Source organism: Prionailurus bengalensis, chromosome B3 (assembly GCF_016509475.1).
Source record: "Prionailurus bengalensis isolate Pbe53 chromosome B3, Fcat_Pben_1.1_paternal_pri, whole genome shotgun sequence".
Classification (NCBI taxonomy): domain Eukaryota; kingdom Metazoa; phylum Chordata; class Mammalia; order Carnivora; family Felidae; genus Prionailurus; species Prionailurus bengalensis.
In genome coordinates, this window is record NC_057355.1 from 63,598,864 (window position 1) to 63,615,892 (window position 17,029).

Sequence of the window (17,029 nt, forward strand, 5' to 3'; positions counted from 1 at the left end):
TAGAATAGTTCTCAATTGTAAGGGACATTTGGGTATGTTCAGTTTTGGTTGGCATAATGATGTGTAATGGGGGAGGGCTTCATCTAGTTCACAGGGGTAAGTGAGAATTTCTAGATCTCCATGCCATAGGCCAGCCATGAGGAAGTGTGTGTGTATGTGTGTGTGTGTGTGTGTGTGTGTGTGTGAGTGAGAGAGAGAGAGAGAGAGAGGGAGAGAGAGAGAGAGAGAGAGAGAGAGAGAGAGAGAGAGAGAGAGAGAAAATGAATTTCAGGCCCTGTCTCCCTCTAAATGTGGCACACTGCCTTTGCTGCTTTGCAGCTGTCACGTGTAAATGTGGAGCACTGTGTGTGGAGTCTTCTTTCAGAGTTCCAAGTGTGCAGTGAGGCACCTGGCTTTCCTCGTTTTCTTTGGGTGTGTGTGAGGGGGTGTCTCAATCCAACTTCAGGATTTCACCTGCCTCCAAGGGAATGTGTACCAGGAAGCAGCTTCACACTTGTGTCACTTGTATCTACTCTAACCTCATTTCCTCCGATGCTCTTCTGGGTCCTTCTGCACCGTGTGGGATGGGCTTTGATTTCTTCCTTAGGAGGCAGGAAACAACTTAAAATCACATCCTGCAATCTTTCTTTTGTAAGGCTCTTATTTAAAATGTGCTCAGTCCCTCACACTCTGGCTCTTGATCTCCGAAGGGAGATTCCCCCAACTCCCCCCGAATAAATGTTTCTAGTGAGGAGAGGAATTATTAAAAATTTCCTATTAAATTTAATTTTGATATAATTTCAGACGTCAAGTCTCAAGAAAAGTACAAAGAGTTTTCAAGACGCTTTATCCAGATTCTCCAAGTGTTAACATTTTACCACATCCTCCTCTGTCTCTGTCTGTCTCTGTCTCTCTCTGTATAGATTTGTCTCTCTCTTCACACAAGGCCACATGTGTTCACACACACATGCACAAATCAGGTAATTAATGTTGATTCAATACTATTATTCAATCTACAGGCTTTATTCATATTTTGCCAAGTGTCCCGCTAAAATCCTTTGTAACAAAGAATTTAGTTGTCATGTCTCTTTGGTCATTCTTTGTGTTTTACGGCATTGGCGTTTTTGAAGACCATAGACTTGATATTTTGTAGATTGTTACCCAGTCTGGGTTTGTTTATATTTCCACAAGCTTAGGTTCATGTTATACATTTTGGGCAGGAATCCCACCGTGTCCCCCAGGGATCCTAGCAGAAAGTGCATGATGTCGATTGTCCCATCACTGTAAGGTTAACCTTGATCACTTGGTTGAAGTGGTGTCTTCCAGGTTTCTCCACTGTAAAGTTAGTATTTTTCCTTTTTTACTGAGTAAGTTCTCTCGTGGAGATATACTCTGAAGCTATTCTGTCATTCTTCAAAGTTTCACCTGCTGCTTTTATCATCTATTGGTGATTCTTATCTGAATCTAGTATTATTATTATTTTTTTTTTTAAATTTTTTTTCAACGTTTTTAATTTTTATTTTTGGGACAGAGAGAGACAGAGCATGAACGGGGGAGGGGCAGAGAGAGAGGGAGACACAGAATCGGAAACAGGCTCCAGGCTCCGAGCCACCAGCCCAGAGCCTGATGCGGGGCTCGAACTCACAGACTGAGAGATCGTGACCTGGCTGAAGTCGGACGCTTTACCGACTGCGCCACCCAGGCACCCCTGAATCTAGTATTATTATGATGGTTACCCAATGGCTATTTTCTTGTCTTTTCTTTTTAAAGTTTATTTATTTATTTTGGGAGAGAGAGCGAGTGCACACATGCATGAGCAGGGGAGGAGAAGACAGAGAGGAAGAGAGGGAATCCTAAGCATGCTCTGAACTGTCAGTGCACGACTTGGGGTTCTATCCCATGTACCGTGAGATCATGATCTGAACCAAAATCAAGGGTCCGACACTTAACCGACTCAGCCACCCAGGCACCACCCCCCACCCCCAATGGCTGTTTTCTAGTTCTGACATTTCCTTTATAGTAATCAGTTGTTTCCTTACTGTAAGGAAGAGCTTTCTAAAGGAGGAATTTGGAAATTCAGAAGATGCTTTTTGTTTTTTTCTCTTGAGGAGTTAAGCTTCTGCAATTGAATACCAGACTTCCAAAACTGTTGTCTTTTAAACTCAAAGCTGAGCTATCAGGCCTTTGTTCTAGGCTGTACTTACTTTCTCTCTGAGGTACTGAATATACAGAATACCGCTGAGAATATGGGTAAAGAGCCACAGAGTCAGAAGAATAATTTTAGCCTCGGAAAAGGCCTTAGTTTAAAAATCTCCAAATATCACTTTGCTGTAATAGTTTTTAGTATTGCAAGATTTCATATTTTTGCATCTTTATAGATGCTTCAGTGTAAAAGTGAGTGAAACTCCTATTAAGAAGGAATTATGGGATCAAAAATAAATATACTACCACTTGACAAGAACTTTAAACCTTTTTGTCTTTTCCACAAAAGTAGCTTATCCCTCTTCCACTCAAGGTTTATACCACTGATTTGCTAGATTAACTCCTCCTCAAAGATTGTGTGGGATTAAAGTTGGAATGACAATTCCAACAATGCTACATTATTATGAATTCCACATTAGGGAACTGGAATTGATACATTTCTTTTTACTATCAGAAGTTGTATGTTTTGAATTTGGTGATATTTGTATGTTGGGGTGAATGTATCTTCTGTGTACTTCCTTTGCCTGTATCATCTCAAAGAGGTGCTTGAATCAAGTTTGCTTTAAAGATAGGTGGTGGATCCTGTAATATCTTTAAGATTTATCATGTTTCGGAAGCAAAAATATTTCTTTGCCACAACCTGGCAGTTTCTCACATTAAGACATAGAAAGAGACTTAAAAAAATAGGATACTTATTTATGTTAGCAGTTTCTTACAAATATCTTAATGTCTAAATTAGCTAAATAGGAGAAAATAAAATAAATTACATTGAAATAAGAGTTGAAAAACACAATTTCCTAATTTCTTTATGGGTGTAAGCCCAAGAGTGTAAATCCTAAAAGGAAGAAACCTAACTGCTAAGAGTCTTCTGGTTTTCTCTTTCAAACACATGCTTTTATCTTTTTTTTCTTTTTTTAATTTAATTTTTAATTTTTTAAAATTTACATCCAAATTAGTTAGTATATAGTGCAAGAATGATTTCAGGAGTAGATTCCTTAATGCCCCTTACCCATTTAGCCCATCCCCCCTCCCACAACCCCTCCAGTAACCCTCTGTTTGTTCTCCATATTTATGAGTCTCCTCTGTTTTGTCCCCCTCCCTGTTTTTATATGATTTTTGTTTCCCTTCCCTTACGTTCATCTGTTTTGTCTCTTAAAGTCCTCATATGAGTGAAGTCATATGATATTTGTCTTTCTCTGACTGACTAATTTCCCTTAGCATAATACCTTCAGGTTCCATCCACATAGTTGCGAATGGCAAGATTTCATTCTTTTTGATTGCTGAGTAATACTCCATTGTATATATATACCACATCTTCTTTATCCATTCATCCATCGATGGACATTTGGGCTCTTTCCATACTTTGGCTATTGTTGATAGTGCTACTATCAACATGGGGATGCATGTGTCCCTTCAAAACAGCACACCTGTATCCCTTGGATAAATGCCTAGTAGTGCTGGGTTGAAGCATAGTTCTATTTTTTTAGTTTTTTGAGGAAACTTCATACTGTTTTCCAGAGTGGCTGTACCAGTTTGCATTCCCAACACAATGCTTTTATCTTGATGACTAACCCTATATCTGAAATCTTTACTTTGGGGACCTAAAACAAAGAGAAAAATACAAAGTTACTCAGTGTGCATATTCTCTATAATATGAATGTTGGGATTTGGATACATTAATTCCAGGGAGTTAAAGCGATGTTTTAGCACACACTTGTACATCTTCTTTGCACAGAAGTTCTAGGGAAATGCTTTTTGACTATCTGGATTTTCTCCTGTTCATTTCAATGGCTAAAGTGTACAAAGATAATTATAATTTCTACTTGGAAGTGACATTTTAAGAAATGTATATGTGGAGGGGATTGAGGAATATTGCAGAGAATATTAGATCTTACGTTTAAACAATTGTTCATGTAGACACTTTCCCACTTATTTTGTGTATTGAACAAGTGAGTTTTTAAATCCACAGATCCTTCTTGCTATGAGCATGAAGACACCTTTTTTTCAGTGTTTCACACTCAAGTCCCTCCAGAAGAATATGAAAACCGTAAACAGAATGTCAATCAAGGTATGTTTTAATTTGTGTGATTTTGCATATTGTCACAAGAAATATAGCTATATATAGAAACATTCACAAATGAAATGATTTGATCTGATTTAATCCAGAGGCAGGTGAAAGTGACTGAATCAAGATGAAACAAGATTGGTCATGCATTAATCATTTTTGAAGTTAGTTGTTGAGGGTTTATCATAGCATTCATTCTACTTTTGGATATTTAAAATTTTATATGATAAAGAGTTAAAGAAAAGCTGGCTGCAAGTAATGGAAAACTAACTTAAGCAAAAAAGAAAATTTATGGAAACAATCCTGGAGGTAGACAGCTTTTTTGATTCCCACAAGCATATTCTGTGGTTAATCATTGAGAGGGAAACTCAGTGCCAGAATTGCAGAGAAGATACCAACTGATCCAGCTTGGGTTAAATGCTGACCACTGGTCCAACCAACTCATCAAACCGAGCAAGGGTTGGGGTTACTATAGAAACATGGAAACTTCTGTTCCTGTTGATCACCACCAGGATGGGGAGAAGAGGACATTTCTAGTGAGACAGTCTGACCAGGCAGTCCAATGTTTTTACTATAGTTTATTGAAAGTGTATTTTAAAGAAATCATTATAAATGTAGATGTGGATGCATTTAATATGAGTTATCTTAATATTGTATTTTTAAGAGTATATGAAATTTTGACGGAATGAATAGACTTTATATTTCAGCTCAAAAGACTATATACAAGTTGTAATATGAGGAAAAGTTCTGTTTTGTATCTAAGGAGGCCATGCACCAAAAAAGTAACTCGTACTTTAACTATTGGTAGTTGATTAAGAAACATTATTGATTAAAGAAATAAAATCCCAATAATAAAGCCCAGATTTATTTGCCTAGACACTTGTAACTTAAATTTAAGTGAAACTTTTTTCTTACTCAAATTTATTTTTCTTTGAAAAGAATTTAAATCCAGAGATCTTACTCTCTTCCCGGTTCTTTCTAGGTATTGTTATCAAAATATATTCTTTAATTATTAAATTTGTGTTGAATCTTTGATAATTAGCTATAAATATGCCAACTTACTAGCTCCCTTAGTCCTTTTTATTGATGTACCCTCTCTTCTAAGGCCCAGATAACTTTTAAGCAAACCTTGTCTGTGTTGAGCTACTGGTTGGTGTTTTTCCCTCTTGGACTTTAATGTGGCCATTTGTCCTGATTTGTAGGGTAGATTCCATTTGTCACTTAAGAAAAGTCTTCCCTATGCCTGTTTTTAGAGCTTTAAAGAAGCTTTCACATGATCTTGCTTTAAATGCTTTGAACATGATGACAGTGAAGAAAGATATTTAGTAAAGGGAATAAGAGTCCATAAGTATTTTTCTCACCCTTGTTTTGAGCACCCAGGGTCAGAAGGTGACTCAGGCCTCTTTTCAAAGGTTGGGAAAAACTGACAAAGTGAGATGAGCTGTAAGGCTTTGTGCGGATGGGATGTGGAACATCCAGGACACTTATGCCCAGACCTTGCTTAAAAGACGGGTGTGAACACACACTTACTGTTCAGAGAGGGTGCTGGCATATTAATAGAATCACAGGATAGATGACTCTAGTCTTTTGGGGAAGTTTTGTTTCATATAAAGACTAAAATAAAATATATTAATTAATTAATTTCCTCTGAGTATAGGTGGCACACATGTTATGCTAGTTTGAGATGTACCACATAGTGATTTGACAGGTTTATATGTTAATCCACACTCACCACAAGTGTAGCTCCCTCGGCCACCATGCCACGCTATTATGATGTCATTGACTCGATTCCCTACGCTGTGCCTTTCATCCCTGTGACCCATCCATTCCATAATTGGAAACTTGTATCTGCCACTCTCCTTCACCCATTTTGCCCATCTCCTACCCCCCCCCCCCCCCCCCCCCGCCGTCTGGAGACCATCACTTTGCTCTCCATACTATAGGTCTGATTTGGCTTTTTGTTTGTTTGTTTATCCATTTGTTTTGCTTTTTAGATTCCACATATGAGCGAAATCATATGGTATTTGTCTTTCTTGGTCTGACTTATTTCACTTAGCATAATTCCTCTAGGTTCATTTGTGTTGTCGTAAATGGCGAGATCTTACTATTTTTTATGGCTGAGTAATATTCATGTGTGTGAGTGTGTGTATGTATTATATCTTTTTTACCCATAAGAATAAATCTCCATATATATATTAGGTTTCTGGATTTGGAGTTTGGAAGTTTTTCTATGTGTGTTATATATTTTAAATGTGTGCATAAGGTAAAATTGTAGCATAATGGACAATTATAATTATGAAAAATTTTGAACTTTTTTTAATATTAGATTTTACCTATGATGTGGAAGGAAATGAGTCATTGATCAGAGCAGAAAAGAAACCTTTCTCAAATACAGAAAAGATTAAGCTCAGGGGTAAACACAGCCAGGATTTTATTAAACGAAACATTGAGGTATGTACTTAGAAATTTAGAAACCAGAATATGGGATTAAAGAGTTATGAAAATGAAAATAGTTGTGTTCAGTGTCTTTAAATATTTTTTTTTTGATCATGACACATATGTATGTAATTGGAACAGTCTATATAAATGAAAGAAAAATTTTATGGACCAGTACTTAACTTTACTAGTTTTAATTCCATCCTATCTTATTCTACCTCTTCTAAAAATGCTAGCTGCAACTCAATACGTTTACTTCACTACCCAGAAATGAATCCGGTTCCTGCAATTTGAAAAACATTTATTTAGGTAATAGCGTCAGACAATGCTTCCCAGATTTTAAATTGCATATTAGTAAAATTGGCTTTTGAAAGTAATGAGACTGATGTTATAGCTGGTGCATTTAGAAATTTGCATGGAAAATGCTCCTGGGACAGCTGGAGAGGCCAGTTGGTTGTCTGTCCCCTGACCCCTCCAGCTGAGCCTCCAGGAAGCCTATCACTTGTCACTTGCCTTGATTATTTCAACCTTGATCTTCCAGACCCTACAGCCTGACTTGGTGTCCTCAAGGCAAACTAACCAAGGGAAAAGGGGTTCCCCTATTAGACCAGAATGCTGATTAATTAATTTACGGTAAGAAATGTAGGTGCAGTGGGCAGAAGGCTTGTGGCAAACCACTCAGGCAGTCAGGTTACTAGAAAACTGCATTGGTGAGTGTAAAGTTATTCATAAGAGCAGAGAGTTAAATAATTCCTCCCAGTTCAAGCCTGATGCTTCTTCCACAACTGCCACGTCATTTCCAGGTAGACTAGATTTGTGGGTCAATGTGCCACTGCCAGGACTGGCCTCTGGACCTCTGGTTTTTCTCTTTATGTTCGTCTGATCTGAAGGAAATCTCCAACCCGATCTCTCTGTGCTGGCCCATTTTATGCTGCTTTATTTAATTTGCCAAGAGCAGTAGCATTTTCCCCACACCCGGGGTTCTTGCTGACACAGCAGCCCCCGCATAGATTTCCCTTTTCCCCTTTTAACAACAGTCGCTGAATCTTTGTTCAAATTTCCTATATGACGCTCTTGAAATGTCAAAGCAATTTCATTTAGGAGACAGCAGGATGTGCAGCTTGCAAGCGGGCACTTCTTTTTGGGTGCGACGAAAGAGTGACTTTACGATGGATGATGTTGTGAAGGGCAAGAAGAACTTTGTTCAGTAGCGTGCCCAGTGCCATACCATGGAAAGGGGAGGGACGCACAAGAATGAGACAAGCGCCCATGGTCTGTTTGTGTGAGAGACAAGTCAGGCCCCTGGAGTTTCTTACACGGATGCCAACAAGAATAAAGACATCACCTGGGGAGAGGAGACACTGATGGAGTAGTTGGAGAATCCCAAGAAGTACATCCCTGGAAGAAAACTGATCTTCACTGGCTTTAAGAAGACAAAGGGAGAGGACAGACTTGACAGTTTATCTCAAAAAAGCTACTAAGGAGTAATCGTTGGCCACTGCTTATTTATTACAGAACCAAATGTCTCATGACTTCTTTTATGTGTACCATATTTAAATTGATCTCAGACACCAGAATTTGGATCAGGAATGGCTGACAGACTATTCCTTTTGGACAGTCCTGATTTAAGTACGATTGGCTTGTGGTTAAGTGAATCTGATCAGCTTTTTGAACTTGGATAGTAATCCTGGTTCAGAATTACCAGAATTACCAGTGCTGTCCCTGTTTTCCCCTTTGAAAGATAGGGTTGGAATCGATTGGTAATGTTCAACTTTTCACAGAGATGGTAACTGCCATCTCTAAACCTGTAGGAGATGGGTTTAATACTTAGAATTATATAACTTGTTATATTTATTTAAATACCGAGGAAATCCCTTTACTCTCCCAACAAACAGCAAGACTCAGCTGGGTTTTAATGTTGTGTTAGTTAGCCTGTAAAAGTCCAGGGCTGAAGCTGGCAACGTCCACTTTATCTTTTTGGTCCTAACTGCCGATTTAATTAAAGTTCACGGCATCTAAAATGCTACCTTTTGCTTAATTAAACACATTTTCATGTGGCTTATGTATAATACCAAACAAAGAATATTTAACACTTCTCACGTTTTATAGATGAGCTGTAAGGCCAGATATTTTTAAAATTTAGTGTGACCTGTCACACTGTAGTAGCGAACTTCGCTTGCGAATTCTTCACTCAGTCAGACTAAGTTATAATTCAGGATTGTCTTTTAAACAGCCCTTCAATAATGCAACTGTAGAAATACCACATATGTGTGATTGCTAATGGTGCTTTTGCCAACTCATTAGAAGGATTAAAGCAGAGGACATATGCCATCAGCACACATGTGTAAATTATGTAGTAAGGCTTAAGATAATTAAAAATCACAGATAAAAACAAATAAATAAAAGCAGTTTCAGTCAGTAGATATATGCCACATAGGAAGTGGCAAGATCCTTCCAAATACCTCAGCAGATAAGTTATTACATTGATATATAACGAGAGGTTTGCAAACTTCCCATGTTTTATTGTTTTATATTTTAAATAAAGTGTTGTTGAAATGGCTAACATGAGGGCCTGCTTATAGCTGGAATGTACGTCACAAATGAAAAATGCCTAATCTCACAACTTTTACCTTAATGTGTCTGTACTATAGAAACCTCAGGGCCCACTTTTATTTTCCTGAACATGAATTGCTTTGAATATTTACTTTTTTTTTTTTTATTAATACACTCTACAGTTGGCTAAGGATTCAGGAATGCCAGTGCTTATGATTGACAGAGAGAAGAAAAGGCTGACTGAACTTTTGAAGGACTTAGATGACAAAGATTCGGGGCTGTCCAGTCCTGAGGTACGTAAGCTCTGATATTCAGTGACTCTACCCTTCTCCTCCTTCTCCTTCTCCTCCTTCTCCTTCTTGTTTTTGTTCTTCTTTTCCTTTTTTTTTTTTTTTTGTAGTTTCAATTTTTTATTTAAGTTCCAGTTAGTTAACATACAGTGTAATATAGTTTCAGGTGTAGAATGTAGTGATTCAGCACTTCCCTACATCACCCAGTGCTCATCCCAAGTGCCCTCCTTAATCCCCATCACCTGTATAACCCATTCCCCTGACCCCCTCCCTTCCAGCAACCCTCAGTTTGTTCTCTATAGTTAAGAGCCTGTTTTATGGTTTGCCTTCTCTTTCCCCCCTTACGTTCATTTGCTTTGTTTCTTAAATTCCACATATGAATGAAATCATATGGTATTTGTCTTTCTCTGACTGACTTATTCACTTAGCATAATACTCTCTAGTTCCATCCACTGCAAGAACGTGCCTGATTTCGTCTGATCTCTGAAGCTAAACAGGGTCTGGCCTGGTTAGTACTTGGATGGGAGACCTCTACACTTCTTAATTTTTATTTATTTTCTTTCTTTTTTTTTTTTTTTCAACGTTTATTTATTTTGGGGACAGAGAGAGACAGAGCATGAACGGGCGAGGGGCAGAGAGAGAGGGAGACACAGAATCGGAAACAGGCTCCAGGCTCTGAGCCATCAGCCCAGAGCCCGACGCGGGGCTTGAACTCACGGACCGCGAGATAGTGACCTGGCTGAAGTCGGACGCTTAACCGACTGCGCCACCCAGGCGCCCCTATTTATTTTCTTTATCATGTCACTGACATTAGCACACATTTACAATAAGTTTTTAAATTATGGGACAGTGTTCTCTGTCTTTTAAAAAATCGTGTTTTACAAATTTATTTTCATTAAAATTTTCAGATTTTTTTCTTGGTCAATTCATTACTGACTCTGAAGAGGATTATTTTATGTTATTATAAGAGTCACTACACATTAGCTCTCACAGTTACAACTGCTACCTGTGATGTAATGGGCTTAGTCATTAATGACATATAAATATGTTTCCCTGTCTCTTTTTATTTTGAATATTTCTTATTATCCCTACACTGGTGTAGTCCTCAGGATTCCTAAAGAGCACCATCATGCTCCTGCCCAGTTAACCTTGAGCATCCAGGTCCCTGAAGAGTCTAGAGGGAGCACAGACTCAGTCCAAGGAGGGGAACAGCCTGCAATCCAGGGTGCAGGTGTGGGTCTTTATAGGGCTTGGGCTGGTCATCTAAGGGGTGCGGTGGCTCAGCGTTTGCACTTGTTTGCATACTAAACTTACAGCAAGATTCTTTACTTCCACAAAGAAATGTATTCTCCCGTGTACCTTGAAGCCCATAGCCCTGTCATCTAGTTCTTCTTTTCCTATGTTTATGGAGGTGAGGTGTAGTGAGTGCTGCTGGCACCCTGCCCAGATCCCTTTTACCTAGTCCCTTCCGTGCATCCAGCCCCCTGCCCTGTGCCAAGGGTGCATAGCTGCCTTTTTCCATAGAGTATTGCCATGGGCTAGATGGGGGCTGAACTGCCTAGGATGGCAGTCTCTCTCCATCTCCACCCCCTCCCAACTCAAGATGGGATTAGCTCTGTGCTGCAGTTTGTCCCTCAGAGCTTCCCCAGGGGTCAGCTGGGCTTCATCCGACACCACCTCCTTGCCTGGTTTTGTTTCTCTTGTCCTAGCCTGCTTCCATCATCCCCTATCCCTTCTCCTGAGGTGGAGTTCTCCTGGGAGAACTCCAGTCACCCTCTCTCTTCTTTTTTTTTTTTTTTATTTAAAAAAAAAAATTTTTTTTTAACGTTTATTTTTGAGACAGAGAGAGACAGAGCATGAACGGGGGAGGGTCAGAGAGAGGGAGACACAGAATCTGAAACAGGCTCCAGGCTCTGAGCTGTCAGCACAGAGCCCGACGCGGGGCTCGAACTCACAGACCTCGAGATCATGACCTGAGCCGAAGTCGGACGCTTAACCGACCGAGCCACCCAGGCGCCCCCACCCTCTCTCTTCTGAGAGCACTCCCTCAACAAGTCACCTGAACCAGAATCCCTAGCTCAGGTTCTGCATCTAGACCAACCTCAGAGAGGTAGGTGCAGAGGGTAGTTTTGACTCTAGGTCCAAAAACTGCTCAATTGCAGCAATGCCTGTGGCTGGTGGGGGGTAGGGCGTGCCATGTTTCTTCCTAGACATGATTTAACAAAATTTTTATTATTAATGTTGCCTTTTAAATATTATTTCTGTTAGTATTTATGCCTTGTCCCTCCTTTATTAAATTTTTTTTTAATGTTTATTTATTTTTGAGAGAGAGAGACAGAGTAGGAGCAGGGGAGGGGCCGAGAGAGAGAGGGAGACACAGAATCCAAAGCAGGCTTCAGGCTCTGAGCTGTCAGCACAGAACCTGATGCGGGGCTCGAACCCGTGACCATGAGATCATGACCTGAGCTGATGTCAAAGCTTAACTGACTGAGCCACCCAGGAGCCCCTTAAACTCTTTTTGTATCATTTACTTCTGTTTTTAGGTAGATTATTTACAAATTATCGTACAGCTGGGTTTTTGTTGTTGCTGTTGTGTCCGTAATTGTTTCTCTATCTTTTGTTATTATTTCCTTATTCTTAATCTTTTAATGAGGATATTTAATTTATATGTTTATTATGACCACTGATAATGTTTGGGCCTTTTTTGGACAGTCTATTTGACATTTCATTGATTAGATTTATTTTGTTTTCTTAATTTCTCCCCATTTTCCTCTCATGGTTTGAAAAATTCCTATTTTTTTTTGTTTTTAGCAAATTATTGATACATATAATAACTTCTTAAATTCTTTTAATGTTTATTTACTTTTGACAGGGAGAGAGAGAGAGACAGAGCAAGAGCAGGGGAGGGGCAGAAAGAGAGGGAGACACAGAGTCTGAAGCAGACTCCAGGCTCTGAGCTGTCAGCACAGAGCCTGACGTGGGGCTCGAACCCAGTGAGCCATGAGATCATGACCTGAGCCGAAGCCGGACACTCAACTGACTGAGTGTCCTTCACCGCTCACACTCTCTTTCTTGCAAGAATAAATGAACATTAAAAAATGGAAAAAAAAAAAAAAAGCAAGTAAGGAGTGTATTTTGCTTCAGTAACAATTTTGCTCCAGGTGTAAGTAGCTAGTGTCTTTCTTTATTCCTGTTCTGTATTCTTGGTATGGTTTTGTTTTTAGGTTTGCAAGATTGCTGCTATATCTGTAGATAATGTATCCATTTTCCAGGCAGAAAGAAGAGGGAAGGGGGAAGGGGAAAAGGGACACTCCTCTGAGGCTTTGCGTTTCATTTGGGAAGGGATGGTGTCCCTGGGACTTCCACCTGTGGCTCATCAGCCAAGATGTGTCATGTAGCCACATTCATTTCATACATCACTGCAAGTGAGACTGGGGATTCAGGTATCTTACTTTCTTATTTTAATAGCAGAGAAAGGCAAGAAAAAAGGAAATTGGAAAAGGGGATCAGATCAGTCAGTGTACAAGCATATAGGTGGGGAGAGAACCTCCTCTATCCCTCCTCTAGGTCCAATAATATGTTTCTCATAACCTTCATCTTTTTTTGTCATTTTGCTTATATAGGCTCATTTCATAGTTTTCCAAGTTGGCTTTCAACCACGTCTATTCTGCTATTTAGCTACGTAGTCCTCTTTGAGATTGTTGTAATTTTTACAGTTTTTTTTGTTTTGTAAACTAATATTTGCTGAGAGTTTTTTCTGTGCATCATCTGAGGGGAAAGGTGGCGTCTTATTATCTGGTGTCAGGGATAGACATTTTATGCAGCAATTTTATAAAACCAGATAGATTGTGGCACATGTTGAAGCAGATTCAGAGGAAGAAGTTAGGAAGTGTGGCAGGAAGAATTTAGGAACACTTGGAGGAAGGGATCCATCTACGATATTCTTAAACCATACCAAACTTCTTGCCCTTCCTCAGATTTGCTGTATCTTTGACACTGTGTGTCCTTTTCTTTGTCCCCCCATCTCTGATAAGCCGATGCACCTGAAAGATGATGACTAGGGTGATAATTATGTTTTAATTCTCCAGAACTCTTGCCCTTGGGTGGTTCTTTATAGTGGCATGTTTAATTGTGTTGGTGAGATATTCTCTTGAATCTCTCTAGGATACTTAAAATTTTTAAAAGATTTCCTTCTGTATTAGGAATTTACCCTTGCAATGAATGGCACAAAACCAAATGTCTCTACTGCCAAAATGGGTTTTACATCATATCTCAAATTACTCATATCTAAATCAGTATTGAATGTGTGAGTTTGGTTGTAGATCCTTGGTTACGGACCTGAACCCCTCGCTGTAAAGGAAGCTGGTTAAGAGCATTTTCTGGGTTCTGTCTTAGGGAGGTAAGACTTCTAAAAGCTTGCAATTTCCCACACCTAGCAAGGGTGTCTAGAAAGTGCTAGATGGAAAAACATGATGCCATCTACTACATATTATATATAATTTCCCTCTGTAACAGCATAGTGCATGAGACATTTACATTTCTGTTGAATTTAATCTGACATCCTTTTTATTCCCAGTGTCATTAAAAAAGAATTCCATTCAAACAAGAATTTAAAATTTATTGACCAACGTTTAGTCATTGGTTCCATAGTTTTATTTTTTTGTGACTCCCTATTATTTCTCACTTAGATCGTACAGTATTTATATCCCTTTTATTTAGGAAGAATTAACTGAAGTTTCTTATTTGTGACCAATAAAGTAATATATTTTCTTATAATTATGTATATAGCTTTCATATCCCAACTTATAAGTGTATTTAAAATGTTTATTACTGTATCATATCCTTGTATGGATAGACTACAATCTATTCACTTTTCCGTATTTTTAGACATTTGAGACTTTTGCAATTGTTCTTTATTGTAAATGACATGCCAAAAAACATCTGAGTCCCTCTGGGTTGCGAGGGACAGAGATGGACTTCGTTGAAAAAAAAAAAAAGGAATAAATGTATTGGGAAACTTGGATAGCCCACAGACTTGGTGGGAAGTTTGGAGAAACACATCTCTAACCCGGGCAGATATCAAGGTACCCAGAAACATGGCTTCAGAAACTCCTTGGAAACAGGCTGGTTAGGGGCTGCCTCACAGCCACGAGACATCCCTGCTAGATGATCACCATTGCCACCCTCACTGCTATCAACACTGGGTCCTCCAGGTCACTGCTGTCACCATCAATCACTGCCTCACTTCCCCTGTATCTTTGCATCTCTGTCTCTCTCTCTCCCTCGGGAGTCCAAGTCCAGGGCATTCGCTTCTGATTGGCTGATTCTAGGTCATTTGCTTGTCTTCTTGATGCCAGTGGGTGAGGAGAAGGGGTGTCTGATGAGGCTTTGTCTCCTACCAAGTCTCATGCAGTGTTTGGTTTCACCAAAACAGGAAGGGACATTGGATGCTGGGGTCAGGGGGAGACATGTAATTCTTTCTGCATAAGTTTTTGCATGTATCTCTTCTGATTACTGCCTAGGGATTGATTCCTGGTATTAGAGTCATGAAACCAAAGTGCATGAAATTCTTAACCTTCCTTACCCTCCACTTGCCCCTTTATTCCTAGTGTTTTCATGATTTTTCTGTCCTTGTATTACATGTTTCTCTGTGTGGCCTCACCCATTCCCATGGTTCAACAGTTTGAACCACTATAGATCGGTGGGTGAGTCTAAAATATTTATATACAGTCTACGTCTCTATTTTGATATATTTAAATACCTAACATAATCTGTGGATATCCTAGGGACATCTGTGAATATCAGAAGGTCTCAAACAGAATTCACCATTTTCTTCCTCAAACCTATTATGTCTCCTGTATTCCCTAGCTTGGTCAATAGGACCACTATACCCCTAGTTCTCAAAATCCAGAATTTGGTTTTTATCTTTGATCCTTACTCCTCCGTCCATGCTTCCATCAAATTATCTCCAGATTCTGTAATTTCTACTTTGTAAGTATCTCTGGAACCTGCTCTATGTTCTGTATTCCCAGGAGATATTCCTTAGTTTAGCAGCTCATCACTTTTGTTCCAGATTATGGCTTTTGCTTCTTAACTGGGTTTTCTGTTTCCAGTCTTGCCCGTGCAAGTTCCAGTTTTAAAATGCATAGCCAGCCATGTTGTTTCCTTGATTAAGATGTGATTAAGATTGATTATCTCCTCCAGGAAGCCTTCTCCAACCACTTTGTCTCTCTGCTCCTTCATGTCCATAAAGGTTAGTTGACCCTCACTGGTCCCCATGGCGCCTTGGCTTACCAGCACTCTTCATACCTTGTTAAAATCTTTGCTACCAGAAGACTGAGAACTCCCTCAGGGCAGAGCTTGTGAGATTCCTACTGAATCACCAGTGCCCAGTGCAGTGTCTATGTTCAGTGGGCACTGAGCACAAGATGTCTGAGTGAATGTTATGAGTGGGTTTTAACCCATTATGACATGAATATTAGTTGAATAAGGAGTTAGATGATAAATAGGCTCGTGAAACCCAAACAACTGCATTTATAGACCCTATGTTACTTTTCAGGGACAAATCTTGAAAATACCATGTCGATTATAGGGTAAACATGATTTATTCCTATTTAACATATCACAGACTACTTTTTCAAAATGGAGAAATGAGAATGTTATAAGAACCAGACTGCAAGGCCGAGAGATTTATTCCACAGGGGGAAAAAAACCCCCCACACAATGTAGAATATACTTTATACAGATTTGGCAGATAATGAAACAATAAACTACTAATTTTTTTCTTTCACTATCCCAATGTTAATTTTGTGGGGTTTTTTGTAATGTGTGTGTTTGTGTGTGTGTGTTTGTGTATGTGTGTGTGAAGTCCTGAGCATTGATGTGTCAGACTGAAAGGGATATTTTGGAAAAAGTGTAGCATGGGAATGACCCTGTGACTCTTGTTTCCTTTTAGGGCGATCGGTCTGGCTGGCTGGTCCCAGGAGAAGGATACACATTTGCAGTCACCCAGCACCAGCAGCTTGCCGAAATCGACACAAAGCTCCAGGAACTTTCTGCAGCCTCACCAACAATTTCCGATTTTTCTCCGAGACATGGAAACCACAGCGATCAGGTAGATTTAATTTAAGGAAACACAAACTATTCAGGTTCATGTGTTAAAGCTAGTTCACATAATCTGACAATTTGCTTGTTAACTAAAGAGGTTTCTTCCCAGTTGTTTTTTTCATAACTCCGAGTGCAATGATAGTAATTTCCGTAAGTGCGTGCGTTGTGTGTGTTTTCCTTTGGTGACTTCCCTTTCTCTTCATTTTTCTTTCAGTTGATAATTTACGGGGAAGGGTCACTTAGGAAGTATTTATTTTACTGTTATTACATCTTTATGATTTAAGCTAATTCTTGATCACGATGAGGAGACAGGATAGGGAAGAAAATCAGTAAAGCACTCATTCATCCTCTATTTCTCTTAATTCCTCTGGTTCAAAGTATCAGCAATGGCAGCCGT

The 17,029-nt window shown here is 39.3% G+C and overlaps 1 protein-coding gene and 1 pseudogene across 1 annotated transcript in view; both read left to right on the forward strand.

The window, feature by feature from the left end:
• LOC122468031 (fibrous sheath-interacting protein 1-like) overlaps window positions 1-17,029 on the forward strand; it is a 74,021-nt gene that overhangs the window by 37,772 nt on the left and 19,220 nt on the right. The window contains exons 6-9 of the mRNA XM_043554521.1: window positions 4,151-4,249; window positions 6,573-6,697; window positions 9,418-9,528; window positions 16,481-16,639. Of these exons, the coding sequence (XP_043410456.1) occupies window positions 4,151-4,249; window positions 6,573-6,697; window positions 9,418-9,528; window positions 16,481-16,639 (494 nt within the window). The remainder of the gene's footprint in view (window positions 1-4,150; window positions 4,250-6,572; window positions 6,698-9,417; window positions 9,529-16,480; window positions 16,640-17,029) is intronic.
• LOC122468797 lies at window positions 6,805-8,329 on the forward strand (annotated as a pseudogene).